The sequence below is a fragment of the Carassius carassius genome, chromosome 12, assembly GCF_963082965.1.
Source record: "Carassius carassius chromosome 12, fCarCar2.1, whole genome shotgun sequence".
In the NCBI taxonomy this organism is placed as follows: domain Eukaryota; kingdom Metazoa; phylum Chordata; class Actinopteri; order Cypriniformes; family Cyprinidae; genus Carassius; species Carassius carassius.
This window is the reverse complement of record NC_081766.1, coordinates 21,188,648-21,214,314: the sequence shown is the minus strand read 5'-3', so window position 1 is coordinate 21,214,314 and position 25,667 is coordinate 21,188,648. Positions and strand designations below refer to the sequence as shown.

The 25,667-nt window shown below is 40.3% G+C and overlaps 3 protein-coding genes and 1 pseudogene across 4 annotated transcripts in view; all 4 read right to left on the bottom strand.

The window, feature by feature from the left end:
* LOC132155091 (5'-3' exoribonuclease 1-like) overlaps positions 1 to 7,509 on the bottom strand; it is a 77,479-nt gene extending 69,970 nt beyond the window's left edge. The window contains exon 1 of the mRNA XM_059563877.1: positions 7,499 to 7,509. The gene's annotated coding sequence lies outside the window, so the exon portion shown is untranslated. The remainder of the gene's footprint in view (positions 1 to 7,498) is intronic.
* The window catches only part of LOC132155094 (F-box only protein 36-like), a 34,548-nt pseudogene that overhangs the window by 7,130 nt on the left and 1,751 nt on the right, over positions 1 to 25,667 (bottom strand).
* On the bottom strand, positions 2,077 to 7,772 carry LOC132155093 (uncharacterized). 2 transcript variants are annotated; one of them, XM_059563881.1, is made up of 10 exons: positions 7,682 to 7,772; positions 5,059 to 5,248; positions 4,813 to 4,903; positions 4,629 to 4,717; positions 4,045 to 4,170; positions 3,256 to 3,455; positions 2,994 to 3,153; positions 2,641 to 2,754; positions 2,481 to 2,525; positions 2,077 to 2,246 (listed from the first exon to the last, which is right to left on the bottom strand). In XM_059563881.1, coding segments are annotated over exons 2-10 (1,017 nt in total). In that variant the 5' UTR covers positions 7,682 to 7,772; the 3' UTR covers positions 2,077 to 2,244. The 2 variants fall into 2 exon arrangements, with proteins under 2 accessions (XP_059419864.1, XP_059419865.1); XM_059563882.1 differs by lacking the exons at positions 2,994 to 3,153; positions 3,256 to 3,455 and having other exon boundaries at positions 2,112 to 2,246.
* LOC132154240 (E3 SUMO-protein ligase ZBED1-like) lies at positions 8,454 to 10,567 on the bottom strand. Its single transcript, XM_059562815.1, has 2 exons — positions 9,123 to 10,567; positions 8,454 to 8,997 (listed from the first exon to the last, which is right to left on the bottom strand). Exons 1-2 carry the CDS (start codon positions 9,400 to 9,402, stop codon positions 8,456 to 8,458), a joined length of 822 nt encoding a protein of 273 aa, XP_059418798.1. The 5' UTR covers positions 9,403 to 10,567; the 3' UTR covers positions 8,454 to 8,455.

Genomic DNA, 25,667 nt, shown 5'->3' with positions numbered 1-25,667 from the left:
TCAAAGGCGGACGAGCTCGACACGCAGTATCTGCTTTCTCATCTTTCACCTCGTGTACGCGCACCAGATGCGATGACAATATATGTGTCATTGCATTATAAGGTTATGTTAGCCTATCCAGTTGAAGCCACTTAAAAAAAAAAATCAATGTGGAGAAGATCTTGTTTACATCAAAACTGAAACCAAGCAGTTCACACAGAACGCATATTTCGCGCATCTCACGTTTTTAAATGAAAAAATGTATCCTGTGTGACTGGGTTTCCGCCCTTTTTATTTATTTAACAATGCATGCATACATGATGCTGTTTTGTTTATAGTTCTTTAAGCAACTTAATTAATAATAATTGGTTCATAAACATCATTTTAAATATTGTTTTTTTCACAGTCTTTGAATGCAGTCTTTCATGCTTTGAATAAACATGCAGTAATATTTTCTTATATATATATCTTGAGCCTCAGAAGAGAAGCAAAAAGCTTTTCTTCACCCTAACTGAAATTATGCATTTAAAATTCGAATACAATTCGAATTTTGATCATATTTAAGTAAAAAAATTTGAATTTAGTTTTTTCAGCTATTTTGACAGCCCTAGGCGATTCAAGCCCGAAACTGTATGAGACTGAATACCGGCTGAATTCACATTTCTGTTGTAAAAAGAGAAACATTGTGCAGAAGTATTATTTGCTGTTATGAGTGTTTGTCCGAAGCTTCAGTTGCTGTGTGACGCCTGTTCAAAAAAAAAAAAAAAAACCTGGACGCGCTCCGAGAGAAGGTCGTTAAAATCATATTCTTATTTTCGTTTTCGAAACTTGTGTTGGTTGATTCGTGCTTGATTCGTGCAATAGATTTTCGAAAATAAAGTGACAGTCGACACGGTCACGGTTTTAGACTAAAGAGGAAAAGGGATGGGAAAAGATCTGGGCAGTTTTTCCTTAGTGCCAAGTTAAAGCGGTGTCGAGCTGTTTTAATGAATGTTTTAGATGTATTATGGTGCCCGAACCCGTATGACTTTGAACAGTGACCGCAAACATTTAGTTTACTGCAGCCGCAGCCATCATTACCAAGCGCAAACCGTTGATTCTGACAGAGAGTAGCTATGAGACGAAGCGAACGCACAGGCCACAGTGTGACATCCGTGTAAATACAGATGACGTCAAGGGGTTTTTTTTATTATTAAAGAAGATAGACTTCATTTGTATGTAGGCCAAGGCAATTTATATATTTACAATACTTACTTAAATATAATTAATAGTATTTTATTGCGTTTGTATTAGTTATTTGAAGAGTATAAAAAAAATTGGTCGGTCTTAACGCAAATTTACAATCGGCAAGTCGGTCGGACTAAAAGCAAAAAAATAAAATAAAATAATTGAGTCGGTGCTAAATTGACAGGGTCGGTCGGGTTACGGCAAACAAGAATATTTTTAAGGATGGCCTGAGCAAAATATATCACGATATCAATATATCACGATATCTATACCCGGGGGGTGAGAGTGAAACAGTCAAATTAATTTGTTCTTAATTTATTTCTTTTTTTACTCAACATACACAAGGAATACTGATCAACAAGGCACATGTATTTTAAACTTATTGCCTTCTCAGGCATTAAACTCATTTTTACTTCTTTTCTCTTTTTTACCCAACAAACATTACGAATACTGATAAACAACCCAGGTAGCAAACAGACGTTGGCCCAACGACTGTTGTTGTGTTGGGCCAACGTTGGGTGCTGACGTTGGCCCAACGTAATTTTGTCCGTTGGGCCAACGTTGGGCCAACCATATTATTGGACGGCCAGCAGACCTTCTGCCAACCTAAAAATACCTTACCAACCTTCTGCCAACTTAAAAACCACTAAAACAACGTTGGGCCAACGTTGGGCCAACCATGTAATTGGACAGCCAGCAGACCTAACAAATTAAAAAATATAGCCTATTTTAACCATCTGTCAACTTCATTAATAGTAAATCTGCAAACTTATAAATAAATAGGCTTTACCTACCTTACACTCAAATTTTAAGATTGTGACATGGCCTATTCATTGTTGAATTGCATTAAGAGATGGCACAACAGACAAACTGAATTGGTTATAAAAATGAATTTATTGGTAACAAAATTAACTTATTGCAGTTTAATGAGAAAATGTGCAGATTCTCTTCCATATTCTGCAGAGTTTTTTGAAGCAAATTAGAGATTGTGAGTGGCTCTGATGATGAAGACGGAGCGGAGGAGAAGTAGCAGCATACTCCTGTAAAAAAACAACATACAAACAACTTTTTAGAACATTTAAGATTTGTCGTTCTATTTTAACTACACAACCCAAAACAGAAAAAAAAAATCCTGCACAAAATTTTCATCATGTTGGGGTAGCACATTTTTTATACATCTTAATGCAGTGTACGCCTAGTAAAGATGAAATACACCTCTGTTTAGTGGTGGGGTTAGACAGAGGAAGAAAAAACAATCATTGGAAGACACTTACATTCACTTTCACAGCTGCTGGAATCTGCTTGAGGCTTCTGCTTTTCTGTGTTAAAGAAAAAAATATAGTAATTATCAAAATGTAAATTACTTAAAACTTATATATTAATATATATAATAATTTCTAACATATTTGATCAGGCATAAAAGGGCTTGTGTACCTTTTTCTGTTGCTCTTTTTTTTCTTCCTCCATTTCGGTCTCCACTATACTTCAGCCAGGTTTTTATTTTTTCCTCGGCTTCCACCACTTTTGCTCCTTGTTTTTTGGCTGCATCTGTCAGCATGAAATTAAAGAAAATTGAACAGAGAAAGGGTTAGCAGATAGATCATATCTGAGGTGTATTTTGTAGAGTTCTGTATGATTAATGGATTAATTGGCATTCTTTCATTGACTTGCATTGTATTTTATTCAATGACACATTATGTGAGACTGTAAGGGGTTGTTTCCTCGTTTGTTTTTTCAAAGTTATGTCTAAGTTTTGAATGTTTGAATGTTTTTTTAAAACATATCACCTATAACAACTTTTGCTAGCAAGAGTGTAGAAAATGGGCTCTTCTGTCCTCTCCCTTGCCATTTAAAATTGTTGGCCAACTCATTGGTTATTATTTCCCTCATGATTCTGTGGACAATGTCTTTGGCAGATGTTCCACCCAAGCTGGTAAGATATCTTGTCTATGAAAAAAAATCATGTGTTAAGCAGCAGTAAATCTAGATCTCTCTCTACGTATGTTAGTATTCTTTTAAGTGAAGTAACAGAACATCATTAGAATTTACTAAAGAACGTTGTGTGTCTCTGTTTGACAGCCTATCCTCCAGATCTTTTATGCCTGTCATGCTCCTTAATGGAAACTGAAACTCCTCATTTACAACTTCAGCTGCATTCTCTCTTCGCATAATGGCCTGAAGGAGGAGCGTATTCTGCCTGACTTGACCCTTTATCTCTTCCAGCATCTGGTAGAGCCGGAGTTCTCTTTCTGAATCAGACAAACATACGATGCAACATTATAACTACACAGAATTGAACATATAAAGAGAGAGTCTGCATCTCTTCTTTAGTTGTCTATCATAACATAACTTTTCCAGCCTTTTGTTGAATCTATCCCAGCTTTTTTTTTTTTGACGTATTCCTGGCATTAAATTCAAAATGTGCTTACAATTCCCATAAAATAGTAAAATTTGACATTTTCAACATTTGATATGTTGTCTATGTGTTTTTTTCAGCTAAATATGATTTTACAAGATTTGGAACTTTGTTTTTATTTTGCATTTTACATAACGTCCCCAGTTTTTTTTTTTTTTTTATTGTGGTTGTAAATCAAAGCTCATTGATATTAAGGCTAATTTTTAAAAGCAGTGCTTAAAAGGTTTATCATTTGAAAATAGTACAACTTAGCCAGGTGAAGTTGGTTTTATTCTCATTTTTGGTTACATACATTTTATTTTGTTCCTTGAACAGTTTCTAATCCATGTTAGAGACTAAAAAGGAAATTACTAAAAACTCCTGTTAAAAAAAAAAAAAAAAAAAAAAACCTATTGTACAAGGTTTGGAATAATTCTACGTACCATCTTGTCTTGGTTCAGGGACTGTCACAGCAGGTGCTGATGGAGCAAATGGTGGTATGGCTGGCAAATTCAGTCTTTTGGCTCCATTACTGCAGAAGTTTTTTTTTTTTGGTCTTTCCATTGTCTCTGCATATGGAACAGTAAGAGACAGAATCCGTACAATGTATAATACATTGCCAAACATCACAACATTTACTTCTGTCCAGATTTTTTTTCAACAGGAAAGTGACCAATGCTCAAAAGTTCCTTTCAACATATCGTCCCCTTGGAATTAAATATAGTTTACTACAACTCAATTTTGACAGAAATGTCAGATATAACCTTGTACTGTAATTGCCCAACTATTAGCTGCAGTTTATACATTTATTTTGCTAAATTTCTTCAGGTTAATACACGAGAGCGGTTAATATAGTATTAATGTTTTTTTTTTACTTGCATAAAACACTCTCCTGTGGCTTATACACAGGAAGTTAATTTAATTAATTCTAAGGGGACCATATTCCCAAGTCTTGGATTTAAGGAATCTGTGGTGACCAGCTATGTTGGGAAATGATGCAATGACCACTGTATGTTTTCGTCTGTACCTGTGTGGAGCCAGCTTGTTGAGGCCTGCACTGGAGGTCTTCCTGAGGCTGTATTAGATGTAAATCCATTTACATATTTTGATGATGGTCTGTTGGACACATTAAGAGTAATCAATTTTTTTAAAAGCGCAGTGCATAGAAGCAGTAGGCTATAAAAGGAGAACAGAGAACAGAGGAAACATACACTCTTTTCCGTACACTGTCCTCATCTGTAGACTCCAAACTGTTGCCTTTACAAAACTTCACCAGCTTTCTTCTGGCTTTTTCATAGGAATCTAAACATAGAAACAAACAACATCACTAAGCCTATTATCTGAACATTTGAAAAGAATTGCTTGGCATAACTCACAAGGAGCATCTTTTAATTTTTGAATAGTTATTTCTCTATATTTCTCAGTAATAATTAATAATTAATTCCTTAAAGACTTACCATACTCAGCCACCCATTCAGTTATATATTCGTTCCATTCTTCATCAGGAGTTTCATTTTTTTCAACCGCTTTTCTACATTTTGTACCATTATATGGGGGCCAAAAGGAAATTTTTTTGTCGATGCTCAGCCAGTCACTTGGTATCACCTCTGTCTCATTCTTTTCAGTAAAAACAACTATAGAATACATCTATAAAAAAAAAAAAAAAAATATATATATCTAGTGTTACAAACTATATACATATATTGAAGCTCTATTACTTACCCAGTGGAATATCTATCTAAACCAAAATATCTCCTAGTCTTATTGTTACTATTCTTTATGATTGGTAGGTTCTGTACATTTGTCAGATACAGAAGGGGCGGGGGGGATTGGGGAAATCAAGCAGTATGCAGTAAAGGATATGCCACAAACCCATCCTTATACTGTAAAAGAAGGACTTTTGAAACAGTCTGTGTAGGAACAATAGTCAATGACTGCCCGGGTTGTTTCACAAAGGATATATCAAGAATTGATGAATCAATGGGATAGGTGAAAAAAGATGACTTGTTTTGGAATTTAAGACAGACTAGATGCGATGCTTCCTTGTCTTTTAAAATGTTTTTCACTATATAAATATCTCCCTTGAACAGAATATAGTTGTCTCCCTCTGATAAACTAATTAAAGTTCCACCATTTACATATTTCTTATACTGTGTAAACTGCTGAGATGTCACATTGTATGGAAAAGGCCCATTCTTATGTTCCTGGTAAAAACCATCCTTGCACACCCTTATTTTAGTTCTGACACTTGCTTTTTCTGACAATCTCCTGATGATCTGTTGAAGGGGCTGGGTAGGGGTCCTTATCATTTTTTTTAATGTGTAGAGGAAGTTCTCAAATGGGAAAGCTGCGAAATTATGCAGCACACCAAACTGCCTTGCATCATTGGCAAGATGTATCAGCCCGTGTATGTTATACACAACGTAATTACCATAAACAGACTGAAAATGCTCGACAAAGGTGATCAGTAACTTTTCAGCAAAATCACAGTACTGGAGAAACAGTGAGGGGCAGCATAATATTCGAATGGCTACATGCAGAAGCATAAAATTGTGGTATAGAACATTCGGCAGATGGTCTTTCAGTGCTACTGGACCAGTGTACAGGAGAAAAGTTCTGAACTCTGTTGCTTTCCACCTATCTACCTCAACAAGGGATCTCCCTTTCCGTGCAAACTCTCTGGGGAGTCTCATGGCAAAGGACATAAGCACTGCAGAAATTTGGCCTATCTGATGAGCACCTAAACGAGATGGAAGTGGTCCCCTCATCCAAAACCCTATCAACTTTCTCACAACCCCAAGAAAAACCAGGTGCATAACATCTAATGGAAATTGGGAGACCATACCAATTCCAACCCTTGTCAACACACTGGTCCCTTTATGGTGAAACTCATCGTCTTTATTAATAAAAGACATATCTGTCCGTAAAGGTGAATCGACTTCAGGAAAAGTCATGCGATTTTCCGCCCATGTTCCCTCCTGTGTGCATTTTTCACAGCCGTGGTATGCATTGTGGGCTTTAATGTTTTTTACGAAAGCCCTCGCACTTGCATCGCAAACAAAATTTGAAATTTTAATGTCTACACATTTGCCAAGTACATCCACACCCTCTAATTTAAGCTTTCCATATTCATTCACAAATGATTCTAGGAACAGATTGACATTCTCTGGTTTTTTAGATCCAAGATATAAAGCGATGACGAATGGTTGCTTTGTTTTGTCTTCCTCTAGCAATCCTAGAATGGGCCAGAACTGCTTATTGCTGCTTTTGAACAAAGGTAGTCCATCAATATTCACTTGTAAATGAATGGCCTTTGGGAGAGGGTCTGTCCGGTTTAACACATGCCTAATGCCTTTCTCAACTCCAAAATAATGCATGGTGCCACCAGCCATCTGCTGGACCTCATAATTAGTCGGAGTGCCTAAAAGAGTGCGGGCATCCTTTGGGAGATATGGATGATATTTTCTCAGGATGCCCAACAGCCCATTTAGATGGCATTGTGGTATTTGGCTGTCTATTGCCCAGTCTCTGAGCTCCTCCCCAAGACACTCTGCAGACTCAACAAATTTGTCATCACTTGAGTCAGTTTCTGTCAGAGCATTTGACCAAAATCCATCAATCACGTTATCGTCAACATTAAACTCAGTCTCTAACTCGTCTGATTCATAGGACACAGGCCAATCAGATGCAGCATCTGACCACACATCATCAGCACATCATTTTTAACAGGCATATGTTTACGTCGGCTGCGTCAGATTCAGCATTGACATAAACCTCACTAAGAATATTGTAAGCCCTCCACTTTGCCTGACGTTTAAGTGTTCTGTCTGAATAAATGTTGTTTGCAGACATAATATGCTGCCAAACAAATAATTTACGTTAATTACAGTTACTACAGCTGATTTTGCGTCTGTTTAATCTAGATTACGAAAGCTACAATGTTAGAATGTAGCAGGCTGACGGCTGGCTAAATTATAAGGCTACATTTATATCAGATTGCTAAAGTGAAGCCATAACAATGCCTCACTAGATAATAGACTGATTATATATTAAAACAATATATTGAATCGACCAGATTACCTTGGACTGGCTGAGTTAACGGTTGAAGTGAAATCTAGAAGAAGGCCAACGGTTAGAAGATAACGGAAAATAACGGTAATTCTAAATCACGCGCTCACTGTTCTCGCGGAAGAATGAGCTCGCGCCTCAGCTCTTCTAACTTGAGAGTGCGCGCGCGGCCGGAGCGCTCTCTGCTGCGCTAGTCAAGCGCACTAGCGCAACATCTGTCCCTCACCGAGATGTAGAGGGTATCGATTTTTACTGTTTTTATTTTATGTAACCGTCTCTTGTAATACGATGTCCTGTCATTTCTTTGTCGTCTTTAATAAATACATTGTTCTGATTTCACACATTTGAGGCATTGTATTGCTTGGAAACAACGTCATAAAAAGGAGCCAGACACTCTTTTCCCCATGTTTACTGGGAAGAATAAACATGAAATGATGTATATATTTGAGAGAAGTGGGGGCCCTTGCAGCTGACCATATCAACGTTGGCCCAACGTTGTATTTCTGTCCGATAGGTTGGGCCAACGTAACCAACCCATATAGACGTTGGCCCAACGTCTGTTTGCTACCTGGGAAGGCACATGTACTTTAACTTATTGCCTTCTCAGCCATTAAACTCATTTAACTGATCAACAAGGCACATGTATTTTAACTTATTGCCTTCTCAGTCATTAAACTCATTTAACATCAACAAGGCACATGTATTTTAACTTATTGCCTTCTCAGCCATTAAACTCATTTAACTGATAAACAATGCACATGTATTTTTATTTATTGCATTCACAATCTATGGCAAATTTGTGTGAAGGAAGACAAGCATATTAAGTTTGTCTGGTTTTAAACTGGAGCGAAACACTGTCTGAATGTTTCCTGAAGAACTGAAAAGTCTTTCTGATGCAACACTGGTGGCAGGAATGCAAAGGATCTTCTGTGCCAGTTTTGCCAACCTTGGAAACTCCTCCTCATTATCCTTCCACCACTGAAGTGGGTCTTTATCGACAGCAATAGTGGGCAAGGATGTGTAAACAGAAACTTCTTGAAATGCTAGTGTAGATTTCACCATGTCTGCTGATTGGTTTTTCTCCTGTTTTTTCTTTGTTATTATTTTGAGACCAGCCAAGCCTTTTGGGGCCTCAGGGACAGAGACACTGGTCCCCTCATCTTCACATTCTCCTCTGGCAGAAGACTCCTGTGAGAGAGTAGAAGTGCTACCTTCATTTGCAGAAGACTCCTGCATGACCTGTTGCTCTAGCTGTCCTTTGATTGAATCTGCCTCTTCCACGAAGTTCAACTTGAAGCGGGGGTCAAGTACACAGGCCATGTTAATCACTATAAAATAACCAAAGAGAATATTAATTATTAAAGAAGCTCATAAAACACAATCATTCACGATGAGTAAAAATGATATAAGAATAAGGTGAGGTTGGAGAAATGTGTGGCACCGGCCTACTCACCATTAGCCATATCAGAATCCTCATACCGCTCTTTTAAGTTCTTACAGATAGCGATAGCATGTTTCATGCTCCTCACCAGGCTGCTGTCATCATCCTTTTCTGCCAGGATGGATTCAGTCAGATGCTGAAGGACAGGCCTCAGGGATGAGATTGTGATGCATTTCTCGGAAGCCAGGGAATCGGTAAAGGTTCTGAGTGGCTTCAGCACCCTACATGTGTCCTCAAGTGTAGAGATGTATGACCCTCTTAGCACAAGATGCCTGGTGTTTCTGTCAGCCATGAGAGTTGCTGTCACCGCAGCATGTTGTTCAACAAATCTGCAAAAATTATATTATATTAAGTTATAAACAAATTCCTAATCTACACAACAGGCTTGCTGAGAAGCATCCAGCAGATGTATGTGTGCGCACGTGTGTCTGTGAGTGAGAAAAGTACTAACTAACTGTTACTACAAGTGAGTTAGTAAAAGGAATGCATTTCTTTATATGTTGTTTTCATTCACATTTGTTTTGTTTTCATGCACCCTGTGCCTTTTAAGCTTATGCTGAGTTGACACTGACAGAATAATTAACTGAACAGGGTATTGCCATGCACAAGAAATTCATACATACCTAGAAATCATGTCATATGTAGACCCCCATCTGGTGACAACATCTTGTATCAGGGTATGTTGAGGAAGATTAAGTTCTGCTTGCTTTTTCGCCAGCTCTCTCCTTCTCTTCCATGAGTGGTTAAATCCTTGGACGACACTCCTGCAAGCCCTCACCGCAGCATCCACTTGGTCAATCTTCAGGGCCTTTCCAAGTGCAAGATTTAAATTATGTCCAAAGCAGCTGAGCCAGTTTGATGGGAGGAGGGATTTAAATGCAGACTTCATATTTGTGCCATTGTCAGTGGTTACACACACCACTGCTGACTGCTGAATTCCCCACTCTTGAATTAGGTTTTCGAAAGTCTCTTTAATGTTTACACTGTTGTGTTCATCAGGTAAAAATGCAGTCTCTAAACATGCAGCTTTCATTTCCCATGCTGGTGTGATAAAATGAACTGTTAAGCTCATATAGGGGTGTCCAGTATTACTGGTCCAGAGATCAGTTGTAAATGCAAATTGGTTTGCTTCAGCCAAAGAGTTGGCAATGTCATCTTTTAATTTTATGTACATGTTAGGGATTTCTTTTTCAGAAAAGTCTTGTCTTCTTGGGAGTTTGTATTTTGGAGCAACTGTTTTCATCAGAGCATTAAATCCTGGCCTCTCTACCATTCTAAAGGGCATCATGTCCTTTGCAATAAAGTAGGCTAGTGACTTAGTGATGGCCGTGTCTTTACATGCACTAGCTATGTCTGCGGTTTTTTTTTTTCAACAGACTCAAAAATCGTCAGCTGACCTGAAACTATGTCTGGCTTTCTGTGGCTTTTTTGGAGCTCCCTATGAAATAACAAGAGAGAAAAACTGTCAGGTTCAACAGTATGAAATAATATTAACATCAACACTGATATTTTAACCTGTTAACTTGCACAACGTTACCCATACTTTAAAATCTTTTATTAGATGGCTTGGTTGAATTGTAGAATGCGGTCTGTTATTTATTGATAACAGACCATTGCCATGAAAAACAGAGCGTTGCTATGGATTCTGTTCTGTTTAGCGAAAGCAATACAATAGTTTTTAAATCAATAAACTCCTTTTTAAATCAGTAATTTCTGTCAAAGTAATGATTTAATTGCTAGGTAGCCATGTAATAAGCGGGAAAATGTATAGCGTGGCGGTAACGTTAATTATAGTGAATACAACCCCTTCAGGCTCAAGATGCAGCCTGTCGGGGTTGTTTTCGCTATAACAACTGCCTCGCTATACATTATCCCTTACTTATGATACATACAAAAAATAATCACATGCAAATACAACACACACATACACACAAAAAAGACGAGTAAAGAAAACGAGGTAACATTACTTAATAATCGATGACCGTTAAATATGAACACAGAAATCCGCTGTTAACAGGTTAATGTCACATTTCTCATTCCATGACTAGTAAAATAATCACAACTTACTCTCTGTAAAATGGCGTAATCCGCAGGGTGATGGACACGGAGATGGGTAAAAAGGTTGGTGGTGTTGCCCCCCTTCGCACCGACCGTAGCCCGACAAATTCTGCAGATTGGGCTGTCTAAGATGCTGTTTTCATTAAAGCCAAAAAACTCCCATACTGGCGAGCTTACTTTCTTCGGTGTGGACAGATCGTTTCACTCTCTCGCGGCTCAGACGACATGCCGAGACCTCTCGCTTCTTCTCAGAATAACCACTCGGGACGGGCGCGTGTTGCGTCTTCTTCTTTTTTGATAGGTGTCAGTGGGTGCAATACTGCCACCAGAGAGGTTAACCAGGTACTGCGCTGGAGTATTTACACGTCATGTTATCATACGAGTCCTATTCATTTTAAACATGGTGGTTGTTTCCAATACCGGTATATTGTCACACTCTAAATTAACACGATGTCGATATTTCATGATTTAAATATCACGATTATCATCAATACCGGTATATTGTGACACCCCTAGTGCCAAGTAACTCAGATAGCCAGTGATGAGAGTGAAAGACAACATCGGTTGGGACAAGCTTCACGTCAAAGAGTGTCGAATGCCCTCAGCGCCCAGCGTGAGTCCAGCCAAGGTAGGAATGCAGATAGACAATAAACAAATTGACCAAACTGAGACGATTCGTCGTCTAAATGCACAAATTGAAGCTCTTACAAAGACTGTTGAATCACTTGCAAGGGCGAGAACAACAGAAGGTTCGTGCAAAGTCCCTGATTCCCAGATGCAGTGAAAGCATCGTAGACAGAGGTGTCCCAGATGTAGTAGCAAAGATGTTACCGCTTGCAATCATTGCTCTTCATGTGATGAGGAAGGACATCTTGCGGTGGGCCCAACAGACGACCAACAGTGACCGTGCATCCCCAGGCTAAGGAGAAAGAAGCTGGAATGGTTAGAACAGCTGATTCGTCAAACCAAGGAGAACATCCCCGTGATCGTGTAGCCCAGCTCATTGGGAAGAAAGCTATCCTCAAGTGCCACATTCATGGTTTTGCAGTAACCGCTCTACTGGACACAGGAGCACAAGTGAGTATAATCAATCACAACTGGAAGAGTAAATACTTACCAGAACAAACTCTGAGACCACTGTCAGAGATAGTCAATGGGAGCGACTTCAGTGTTTCAGCTGTTAATGGAGAACCATTGCCATTTGAGGGATGGGTAGAACTGACAGTGAACCTGTCTGAGAATGATGACCCAAGTTTGGTTATTAAAGTGCCTTTCCTTGTGGGGAAGATGCCATTAGAGTGGCCTTTGCTGGGGTTTAATGTCATTGAGGAACTAATAAGAGGAAAGGACGACACTGAGCGTGGTCTATGTGCACTTTCAGAACTACTAAAGATAGCCCTGGACATCAAAGGTGAACAAGTCGTGATAGTGAACCTCATTCAGGAACAACCCCATGTGAACCCTGAGGCTGTTGTCACAGTCGGCCCTAGAGATGTTGTCATACCACCAGGCCAAGTTACTCATGTAAAGTGTGAGGTACCGGTTGACTTGGAATTCTCGGAGTCAGTAGTGCTGTTCGAGTCCAGTGAGGAGAGTGCATCATAGACTCAGTTAGACATTGGAGAAGGTCTTATGGAATTAAAGGGGACAGATCGGCCATATGTTAGGATTCCCCTGTGCAACCCTAACACTTGTGAAGTCACTATAAGACGACGTACACCTCTAGGAAGTATAAAGCCCATAGCTAGTATTATCAAAATGGAGCAACAAGACCTGGGAAAAAATGGTGACCTACCAATGAGCCGGGGAGAAAAACCAGGTTCCCAAGTACAGGAGGACAACTGCAGGGCAGACAGTTTGTGGCATCCGCCGGTCGATTTAAGTCATCTGGAAGAAGAACAGCAGAAAATAGTCAAAGGCATGCTTTATGAAGAAGCCAGCGTCTTCTCCCATGGGGATGATAATATTGGGTGTATCCCAAGCTTACAGATGATAATTAACCTGAAGGATGACATCCCTGTTCAGCGAGCTTATGCCTCCATCCGAAAAAACCCTGTATAAGGAAGTGAAGGAATACATCCAGGACTTACTAGCTCGGGGTTGGGTGGTCAAGTCAAAGTCTCCGTATGCAGCCCCGGTGGTGTGTGTCCGGAAGAAAGATGGTACGCTGAGACTGTGTATAGACTACAGATTGTTGAATCAGAAGACAGTTCCAGACCGACATCCACTTCCCCGGATCCAGGACCTTATTGACACCCTTGGAGGCTACCGATGGTTTTCAGGGGAAGGCCTACCATCAGGGATTTATGGCGGAGGGATCTCGACACCTTACTGCATTCACGACCCCTTGGGGACTATATGAGTGGGTGCGCATACCTTTTGGATTGGCTAACGCACCAGCGGCATTCCAGAGGAGTATGGAGGGAATGGTGGACTCACTGAGAGATGAATTATGCATACCATATCTCGATGACATACTTTGCTTTGGCAAAACATTCAGTGATCATTACCAGGGGGTTAGGAGAGTTCTTAGAGTACTGAAGGATCATGGGGTAAAGTTGAGGCCAGCAAAGTGCGAGCTCTTTAAGAGGGAGGTCAGATACGTGGGAAGACTAGTTTCAGAGGATGGTGTTCGCATCGACCCAAAAGACCTAGAAGCGGTCCTCTCCCTAAAAGAGCAAAAGCCTACCACCGTTGGGGAGTTGCGGCGATTGTTGGGGCTCCTCAGTTATTACCGCACCTTCATCTAGGATTTTTCACGAATCACTAAGCCACTGTACGAGCTCCTCCAGTCTCGGTGAACAATAGCAGCTGAGGAGCAGAATAATCTGGTAAAGCTGGGAAAAGAGGAAACCAGTTACCATCCCGTGCAAAAGTAGAGTGGATGAGTGTGCACCAAGGTGTGTTGGAGAGACTCATTGAGGCTCTAACCACTCCCCCAGTACTAGCTTACCCGAACTTTGAACTTCCATTTGTGCTCCATACAGATGCGTCCGAACAGGGGCTTGGGGCTGTGCTCTATCAACAGCAAGAGGGCCGGCTCAGAGTCATTGGCTATGGTTCCAGGAAGTTGACTCCTGCTGAGAGAAGTTATAGGCTCCACTCCGGCAAGCTTGAGTTCTTGGCACTTAAATGGGCGGTCTGTGAGAAGTTCCGCGATTACTTGTTCTATGCACCACACTTTACAGTCTTCACAGACAACAACCCAATGACGTATGTCCTCAGGACGGCCAAACTCAATGCTGTTGGACATAGATGGGTTGGAGAATTGGCGGACTTCAGATTTGACATTTGCTACAGACCAGGCAAAGTGAACATGGATGCAGACATGCTCTCTCGATGTCCCCTCGATATCGATAAGTTTATAACTGCATGCACTGAAGTTCTCACAGAGGAGGTGGTCCGGGCCACATGGGAAGGACTTCAGGCTGACCAAGAGAAAGATGTTGCCTGGGTTGCAGCTCTTAATGCACGTCAAGAGGATGTAGAATGCCTATTTGGAAAGAGGTTCATGACGCTTGACTACTCTGAGGTGAGAGCAGCTCAGAGGGAAGATCCTGTTGTTGGTAAGGTGATCAAATTAAAAGAGAGTGGTGGGGAGATTACACCTGACATGATGAAAACTGCGAAAAAGGAGGCCTCGAGACCATTGTATGAGTGGAGAAAATTGGATCTCCAAAATGGACAGCTCTTTTGTAAGACCAATCACAGATCTCAACTTGTTCTTCCAGCTAAGTTTAAACAGGTGGCCTTGAAACAGCTACACAATGACATGGGTCATGTGGGGACGGAACGTGTTCTGGACTTAGCAAGGAACAGATTCTACTGGCCTTTATGAAGAAGGAGATCGAGCACTATGTCACCCAGCAGTGCTGATGTGTGAAGCAAAAGAAACCAGTGGTGAAGATCAGAGCCCCTGATGGGAAGTCTTACCTCAAGTTGCCCACTGGACCTGGTGTCCATCGACTACCTCCACCTGGAGCGGAGTCGTGGTGGATACGAATATATCCTGGTCCTGGTGGACCATTTTACCAGATTAGCCCAGGCGTATCCGACAAGAGACAAGTCTGGAAGGATGGCAGCTGAGAGGATATTTAATGACAATATCCCAAGATTTGGTTACCCTTGGCAGCGGTTGACAGGTGTCAGCAATTCAAGAACAACACCTTATCGCCCCCAAGCAAATCCAGCAGAATGCTTCAATCGCACCTTGCTACAAATGTTGAGAATGCTGGAGGAGAAAGAAAAGGACAGGTGGAAAGATCACCTCCCAAAGGTAGTGCATGCTTACAATTGCACTAAGCATGAGGCGACAGGGTTCTCTCCATTCTTCCTCCTGTATGGACGTCACCCTCGCTTGCCCATAGACTTGTTGTTTGGTCTAAGATCAGAGGATGACCAATACTCACCTCAAGAGTATGCAGAGAAGTGGGCCCAATGGATGGCTGATGCTTATAAACTAGCTTCGGACAACAGTAAACAAGCGAGTGCACAGAACAAGAAATACTATGACCAGCACCTTCGTGGTGTTGTGCTGCAACCCGGAGATCGAGTTCTGGTTCGGAACCTGAGTGAACAAGTTAAGGTCATATTGGGAGTGAACAGCGCATGTAGTCAAAGAAAGAGTAGGAGATGGGCCAGTCTATCATGTGTACCCCGAGTCCAGTGGAGGTCAAAATCTGGCGACGATACGTACCTTGCATCGGAACCTGCTTCACCTGGTTAACGACCTACCTGTAGATCCGCCACCTCCGGGAGCTAACAACCTATGTAGACCTAAGGGAAGGAAACAAAGATTGTTAAAATCAGCAAGACAGCCTGAAGAAGCAAATTCAAGTGATTCATTTTCAGATGACAGTGATTCTCCGAGAGCGTACTACTGGTTGCGATCCTCAGAAAAGCCGAGAGCTGAGCAGAGAAGGATTATTTCTGACCCTACGAAAGAGAGGATCTGAGATGGAGAAAGGGTGAGGATAGACCTGCAAGGAATGAAGGGATTGCTGTAGGAGTAGAGGAAGAATACTTACCTGAGCCGGAGGCAACTCACCCATCAACTGACTTATCTGCGGCCCTGGAACCTGAGGTGATGGAGGATGAGCAGAGAGAGATGGTATCTGTGGAGGGAGAAAGACAAATGGGTTGTTCAATAGGAAAAGCTGAAGATGGATATGTGAGAAAATCAAGCAGAGAAAGGAAACCCACACGGGTCTTTACTTACCCCTCATTGGGTCAGATGACCGATGAACTCACCACTGAGATAGGGGCTGCTCAATTTATGCCGACACAGCAGTTACCATTCTACTCAAATGGGGTACAGGGACCAGTATATGTGACTTGTGCTTATGTTCCTCCTACATTTCCTTATCAGATAGGTTCCCATTCTCCTTTATCATATTATGGAATTGATGTTGATAGTGTTGAAATTATGCAGCCAAGTGATGATATCTCAGATCATTATTTAGTTTTGTGCAAACTTCATATAGCCAAAATTGTAAATTCTACTTCTTGTTACAAGTATGGAAGAACCATCACTTTTACCACAAAAGACTGCTTTTTAAGTTATCTTCCTGATGTATCCAAATTCCTTAGCATATCCAAAACCTCAGAACAACTTGATGATGTAACAGAAACTATGGACTCTCTCTTTTCTAGCACTTTAAATACAGTTGCTCCTCTACGCTTAATGAGCATACTCGCAACCTAAAGAGAGCAGCCCAAAAAAATGGAGCGCAGCTGGAGGAAAACAAAACTAGAGGTATTTCGTATTGCTTGGCGGGAAAGTAACCTATCCTACAGAAAAGCATTAAAAACGGCTAGATCCGATTACTTTTCTTCTCTTTTAGAAGAAAACAAACATAACCCCAGGTATTTATTCAATACAGTGGCTAAATTAACGAAAAATAAAGCCTCAACAAGTGTTGACATTTCCCAACACCACAGCAGTAATGACTTTATGAACCATTTTTACTTCTAAAATAGATACTATTAGAGATAAAATTGCAACCATTCAGCCGTCAGCTACAGTATCGCATCAGACAGTGCACTATAGACCCCCTGAGGAACAGTTCCACTCATTCTCTACTATAGGAGAGGAAGAATTGTAGAAACTTGTTAAATCATCTAAACCAGGGATCAGCAACCTTTTCGGCATGACGTGCCATTTTTTATTTTTATGGTTAACCACTGTGCCAAGTGTGCACAGCCCCCCCCCCCCCCCCCACACCCTGATGTAATTCTGTATTTAAACGGTACATACACAATTTTTTATTATACGATAAAAAAAGTTTTTTTAACGTTTAATCAACGTTAATGCACTGCTTTAATTGATGAACGTGCACACACAGACACACACACAACACACACCACTCGCACACAGAGATCTGAGATCGTGCTGTGCAAAAAGTAGCATTCAGAAGCTCATAAACCTATGAGTGTTGTCACGCTACTTTTATTAATCGATACTGAATCGCTACATTATATTTCTCAACAACAAAGGGGCAAAATCGCTTCATTGTCTGCAGAGAGAGACAATTTACCCCCCCCCCCCCCACTTTCTTTCTCTCAAAATGGCCATATTTCAGAAAATTTTTCATCACTGGATATAGCTTTAGGTCATTTAACATTTCTATGGTAAAACGTATTATTAAAAGTTGACTAATGTTAATTGATTTGCAGCTTCATCTTACCCAGGCCCGGTTCTACGGGGGTGCTTGAGGGTGTGAAAGCACCCTCAGATGAAAAATTATTAATAGCACACATACACGAGATTTTGCCGAAAATAAAACACAGACGGATTTCACACCTCTTGCCTATAATAGGATAGCCTACACTAAATAAATAAATTAATAAAATTAAACAAATATATATATATATATTAAATAAATTATTTTGTTATGCTTTCATGTTTAATGCATTGTAGTTGTCCTTTCGTGATCGCGATACGCAAAAGGTGAAGCTGTCTCTTTAATTGCCCACTTTGCTTGCGTGCGTGCTTCCCGCTCAGAAAACGTAAAAACATTCAAAATACCTCAGCTGATAAACATCATGTCGACAAGACGCGCTGTGTTCTGTGACCTTTTTTTCCACTGCCCAGGGACAAGCATGTGAAGAGTCAGTGGCTACAGTTCATATTTAGTAACACAGAAGTTTAGCCCGAACCTCGAGTCATTTTAATGACGTTTCTCCAACATAATGTTCTCCAACATAAATGCTTTCAAGTCTGGATTCGCAAGCCGTTTGAAGGAAGGTTACAGTACTGAATATATTTGGATTAGCTTCTTCCTCCTCCTACGAATCACAACCTGTAAGTATTATTATTAATAATTGTAGCATGCTCAATAAGTATTTTGTGTAACGTTATGTGTGTTGTGTAACGTTAAGCTAGCGCAGCTTCTTGGTCTTTTGCTGTCAATTGTTTTGAACTGCTTGTCGTTGTTATTGGAGTTGTCATAAAGAATATAGCAGCAATACCTTGGTGTAATAACGTTACTGCAGCAGTGCTTTATCAATATGTTTATGCATAATGCTAACAATGAATGACTGATTGGGTGTTGATGTGTTGTCATGGTTGTCATATTGTACAGACCCGGCAGTCAGCGCTAGTGCATTATGGGTAATTGTTTGTTGGGAGTTGATTTATGCGTTATTACAGCAATATGGTTGGGGTTTGTGTTAGTAAAGTTAGGTGTGTTTATGTTCAAGTTAGGTTGGATGTTCTTGGTACATTTTCTGCCTTGTTATGTAAAACCGTGTCTCTCACCGTCATGGAGAGAGACGTGTGTAAGGCAGTGACTTTTGGCCATTCTAGGAGTGTTCAATTGAAGTTGAAGCCGGTTACAACAAGGGTATCACCACAGTAGGTAGGCTATATGTGGCATGTTTTAATGTTTTGCAAAGTGAAGATCGTTGCTTGTTTACATGCTATTCTATAATTTACTGCCAGATCGTATATTGTTTAACATAACAGCAATTAGTAGTATTGTTGTATACAACATCCCCAATTTTGAGATACTATGTTTCAGACTGATGACTGAACTATCTCCTACGATTATGTAAGCAGCACCCTCACTAAATTCAGAAGCACCCTCAGTGATTTTGTTCTAGAACCGGGCCTGATCTTACCTCACTCTCTTTAACGTTAAACTGACGCTTCGCGCTCTGCTTCTGTGAACAGTAAACCCTGCCTACTTTGATCTGATTGGCCATCTCAGTGATTTTGACATTGACGAGTGCTGTTAGACCGAGGCTTTGATCTGAAGCACCTAGTATGTGCAGTGTTTGCACGTGCATCCATGCAAGTTAATTCTCACACTTTAATAGTATTTGTAGCTCCTAACAGGCTGTGTGACTATGAGAAGTTATTACATCAAACTGTACGTCATTATACAGTTTTCCTTATTGCTTGCGTGCCAGCGATTATCCCTCTGCGTGCCACTGTTGGCACGCGTGCCGTAGGTTGCCAACCCCTGATCTAAACCAACAACATGTATGTTAGACCCTATACCATCTAAGCTCCTAAAAGAGGTGCTTCCTGAAGTCATAGATCCTCTTCTGACTATTATTAATTCCTCATTGTCATTAGGATATGTCCCCAAAACCTTCAAACTGGCTGTTATTAAACCTCTCATCAAAAAACAACAACTTGACCTCAAAGACCTAGTTAATTATAGACCAATCTCGAATCTCCCTTTTCTGTCCAAGATACTAGAAAAGGTGGTATCCTCACAATTATATTCCTTCTTAGAGAAAAATGGTATATGTGAGGATTTCCAGTCAGGATTTAGACCGTATCATAGTACTGAGACTGCTCTCCTTAGAGTTACAAATGATCTACTCGTATCATCTGCTCGTGGGTGTATTTCTCTATTAGTTTCATTGGATCTTAGTGCTGCGTTTGACACAATTGACCACAACATTCTTTTGCATAGACTTGAACACTTTGTTGGCATTAATGGACGTGTATTAGCATGGTTTAAATCGTACTTATATGACCGCCATCAGTTCGTAGCAGTGAATGAAGATGTACAGTATCATATCGATCACAAGTGCAGTATGGAGTACCTCAAGGCTCAGTACTAGGTCCGCTACTCTTCACACTTTATATGTTACCCTTGAGAGATATCATCAGGAAACATGGTGTTAGCTTTCACTGTTATGCTGATGATACTCAGCTCTACATTTCTTCACGGCCCGGTGAAACACACCAATTTGAAAAACTAATGGAATGCATAGTTGATATAAAAAACTAGATGACGTGTAATTTCTTACTGCTAAATTCTGAAAAAACAGAGGTGTTAATTATAGGACCTAAAACCTCGCTTGTAATAACCTAGAACACTGTCTAAGACTTGATGGTTGCTCTGTCAATTCTTCGTCATCAGTTAGGAACTTAGGTGTGCTATTTGATCGCAATCTTTCCTTAGAAAGCCACGTTTCTAGCATTTGTAAAACTGCATTTTTCCATCTCAAAAATATATCTAAATTACGGCCTATGCTCTCATTGTCAAATGCAGAAATGTTAATCCATACATTTATGACCTCAAGGTTAGATTATTGTAATGCTTTATTGGGTGGTTGTTCTGCACGCTTAGTAAACAAACTAAAGCTAGTCCAAAATTCAGCAGCAAGAGTTCTTACTAGAACCAGGAAGTATGACCATATTAGCCCGGTCCTGTCAACACTCTACTGGCTCCCTATCAAACATCGTATAGATTTTAAAATATTGCTTATTACTTATAAAGCCCTGAATGGTTTAGCACCTCAGTATTTGAATGAGCTCCTTTTACATTATAATCCTCTACGTCCGCTACGTTCTCAAAACTCAGGCAATTTGATAATACCTAGAATATCAAAATCAACTGCGGGCGGCAGATCCTTTTCCTATTTGGCGCCTAAACTCTGGAATAACCTACCTAACATTGTTCGGGAGGCAGACACACTCTTGCAGTTTAAATCTAGATTAAAGACCCATCTCTTTAACCTGGCTTACACATAACATACTAATATGCTTTTAATATCCAAATCCGTTTTTAGGATTTTTAGGCTGCATTAATTAGGTAAACTGGAACCGGGAACACTTGCTATATCATTAGAAGAATGGCATCTACGCTAATATTTGTCTGTTTCTCTCTTATTTTGAGGTCACCGTAGCCACCAGATCCAGTCTGTATCCAGATCAGAGGGTCACTGCAGTCACCCAGATCCAGTACGTATCCAGACCAGATGGTGGATCAGCACCTAGAAAGGACCTCTACTGCCCTGAAAGACAGCGGAGACCAGGACAACTAGAGCCCCAGATACAGATCCCCTGTAAAGACCTTGTCTCAGAGGACCACCAGGACAAGACCACAGGAAACAGATGATTCTTCTGCACAATCTGACTTTGCTGCAGCCTGGAATTGAACTACTGGTTTCGTCTGGTCAGAGGAGAACTGACCCCCCCAACTGAGCCTGGTTTCTCCCAAGGTTTTTTTCTCCATTCTGTCACCGATGGAGTTTCGGTTCCTTGCTGCTGTCGCCTTTGGCTTGCTTAGTTGGGGTCACTTCATCTACAGCGATATCGTTGACTTGATTGCAAATAAATGCACAGACACTATTTAACTGAACAGAGATGACATCACTGAATTCAATTATGAACTGCCTTTAACTATCATTTTGCATTATTGACACACTGTTTTCCTAATGAATGTTGTTCAGTTGCTTTGACGCAATGTATTTTGTTTAAAGCGCTATATAAATAAAGGTGACTTGACTTGACTTGACTATACTAACTTTTGTGGACACTAGAAAATTAGTACTCACAAGAAAATGGACCTAAGACACATACACTTACATGACCATGAGCAATTAACACACAGATTACACTTAGACACAGGAATCTTGAAATTGGTTGCATTTGAGTAGATTATTTGTGTTATTGGGAAAAATGTTTATAAGGGTTCAGGGGTCAGTGTTGTGTGGAGCCATTTCTTTTGTCGAGAAGAGTGTGACACCCTGTACGTGTAGTCACAGGAATAATTTGTTTTATTTTCCCATGTGTTTGATTATTTAATTTCTGTTTATAACATTGTTTGCTGTTATTAGGGTTAATGGTGATGCGTAGTAATCTTAGTGGACAGTAGGGGGAGACGCCGTGCTGATTAGGTACTGTGTGATTAAAGGTGAGTCGCAGAGAAGAGGCCATTACAAGAGCGACTCCATGACTAAAAGCAGCAAAACTGTGTCTCTCCTTGTTTATTTAAACCAAGCTGCTGCACAAGCCCTGAAAAGTGAAGCCAAAACGTCTCGATCACCCCCTGGTGAGTGGTCCTAGTATAGGTCATAAACCCCGCCTCCCCATGTTATTCAATGGGACGTGAGACCAACTAAACAATTAAATTACCCTTCAAATATCTTTTTTCCGAAGCTGTTTTTTGTCATGTACTGTAGTTTGTATCACGCTAATGTAAATTCAAGTGTTCGTTTTTAAAATAAGTTGTTTTTTAGATAGTTATTTAATGCTCTAAAAACGGTGATGTGACGTCGTGATTGACAGCTGTGATTGACAACTCTCTGAGCCAAGGAGGCACTGAAGCGTCAACAGGCTTTTTTCATGATCTTCGGAGGACTGAGGAGATTGGAGCTTTAAATTTAATCTCTAAATTTCTATAATTTCTATAATTTCATGTATGAAAAAGCAGAAGTGAGTTGCATTAATAAACTAGTTGCTAACATATTGCATGCATGTTAACAATAAATTATAGGATGCTAACCTGGCTAAAACAGACTTCATGAGATAATATGAAGTTGATTTAGCTGTCCGCTAGATTGAGATTAATTGTTTATAATAGTTTAATTGTAGTAATACGAGTACTCGTGTTTTTACAGTTTATTCATGTTTTACTTTTTTTAAATATGACCTATTTAAATGTCTGGTTAGTAGGGTACTTGTATTTACCTTATTTTAATGAGATTGGAGTGGAACGGAGCAGACAGAGTTCACAGGAGCAGGACTCCACTTCCAAAACAATGCAGATCACGTTATGTGCATTCTGCGAGGGAGAGTGAGGGCGGGGCACAGGGGCGGGGCCGTTGATTTCGCGGCATTAAGGCTTTACTTCCTGCTTGCTACTGCGCATAGCTACTGCGCAGAACTGGTCCCTAGATCGCTATCTGCGCAGGCGCAAGTCCAAGATGTCAGCGCCATATCGGGACACTGGCGGCTTCAGTTTTGACCAATGGAAGAGAGCGAAGGCGAGTCGTCCATCTTTTTTTACAGTCTATGATTTAAACAGGTGTGTGAAATCGATCACCAAGGATATAAAACATTAAAGAAAATGTCGATTTCATGTGTATGTGGTTGCAGGAGGGTAATATACATTTCCTGGGTCAAGTTAAGATGTTTAAAAGAGACATTGTTTGTGTTTATTAAAAAGCTGATTCGTTCTCGGGTGTTTTGCGTTAGGACTTGTATTAATATAATACCATCCAAATTGTTAGAGGCTCCAACACACTGAATACCCAAAGTAATGTAATGTTTATTGTGTTTACAGCCTTATAATTGTGTTTGTAGCATGTAAAGTGATGTATTGAGCAATTGCCATACATGTTAAAAATATCTATATATAATTTTTGAATATTATATACTGTTAATGTTTTGATATGATGTTTTAATGATCTTCCTTCTGTTTAAGTATATTTGCTCTATATAGTAATTCAGTTTCAATGTTTATATCGTGTAATCAATGGTTCGCTCAACTTTTTAGTTATACAGTGGCTTATAACATTTTTGCACATACAAGGGAGACTGCAATGTATAGTGATGTAAAGGAAGAAGATATATGACAGAAATACAGATTGAGTGTAAGAAAACTTGTACAAGCCTTATGCAACACGTTTATTAGTGTTTGGGTTGAGTCACATGTAAGATGACATAAGACATTGTGATTAAATTATACAACAAATATATGTAAAATGATACAATCTTTGTGAATTGTTATTATAAATCATTACAAGAGCGACTCCATGACTAAAAGCAGCAAAACTGTGTCTCTCCTTGTTTATTTAAACAGAAAACTTACTGCAGCACCTCCAGTCAGATGGTGGGTGTGCTACACATCCAGTATGCAGCAGTCCTGTGGGCGAAAATGCCTTGTTGATGCTAGAGGTCAGAGGAGAATGGGCAAAGAATGCAGCAAAGCATTTGTGAAGCCACAACTCGCACAACCTTGAGGCGGATGGGCTACAACAGCAGAAGACCCCACCGGGTTCCACTCATCTCCACTACAAATAGGAAAAAGAGGCTACAATTTGCACGAGCTCACCAAAATTGGACAGTTGAAGACTGGAAAGATGTTGCCTGTTCTGATGAGTCTCGATTTCTGTTGAGACATTCAGATGGTAGAGTCAGAATTTGGCGTAAACAGAATGAGAACATGGATCCATCATGCCTTGTTACCACTGTGTGGGATGTTTTCTTGGCACACTTTAGGCCCCTTAGTGCCAATTGGGCATCGTTTAAATGCCACTGCCTACCTGAGCATTGTTTCTGACCATGTCCATCCCTTTATGAGCACCATGTACCCATCCTCTGATGGCTACTTCCAGCAGGATAATGCACAATGTCACAAAGCTCGAATCATTTAAAACTGGTTTCTTGAACATGACAATGAGTTCACTGTACTAAAATGGCCCCCACAGTTCACAGATCTCAACCCAATAGAGCATCTTTGGGATGTGGTGGAACGGGAGCTTCGTGCCCTGGATGTGCATCCCACAAATGTCCATCAACTGAAAGATGCTATCCTATCAATATGGGCCAAAATTTCTAAAGAATGCTTTCAGCACCTTGTTGAATCAATGTCACGTAGAATTAAGGCAGTTCTGAAGGCGAAAGAGGGGTCAAACACAGTATTAGTATGGTGTTCCTAATAATCCTTTAGGTGAGTGTACACACACCTAAAACTGATTCTTTGGTAAAAAAAAAAACTTTTAGATTTGAGCGAATGTAATAGTCTGCCAGATGTACAACAAAGTCACTGTGCACACTATTTGCAAGAGTGAATCTTACGAATCAATGCAAGCAAAAATTGTGTCTTAACAAGTCTTAAAAAAGGCTTAGTAAACAGTCTTCAATCATTTATTCCAAAGGTACTGAAGAGGAACTTGGCTCGTTTTTATCCTCACAGGGCTGATTCTCCTTCTGCTTCCGGCGACTAATCAGCATCTGCAGCTGCAGCTTGTTGGTGTAGAAAACTGTCCTCCAGCCAACCTCCTCAGCTAAAGCCTCCACTGTTGGTGTCACAGAGTCACAGTGCCTCCTCACTGTCTGCTCCCAGAACTCCTCTGAGTTACAAAGCTGCAGAGAACACCCCCCACAACTGAGTTAACACACAACACAGACACTTCACATGTAACCATTCAAAACACAGAAGCTTCAAAAAGTGATAAGGGTAACACTTTAGAATAATGGTCCATTAGTTAATGTTAGTTAACTACTTTAGTTAACATGACCTAAGCCAG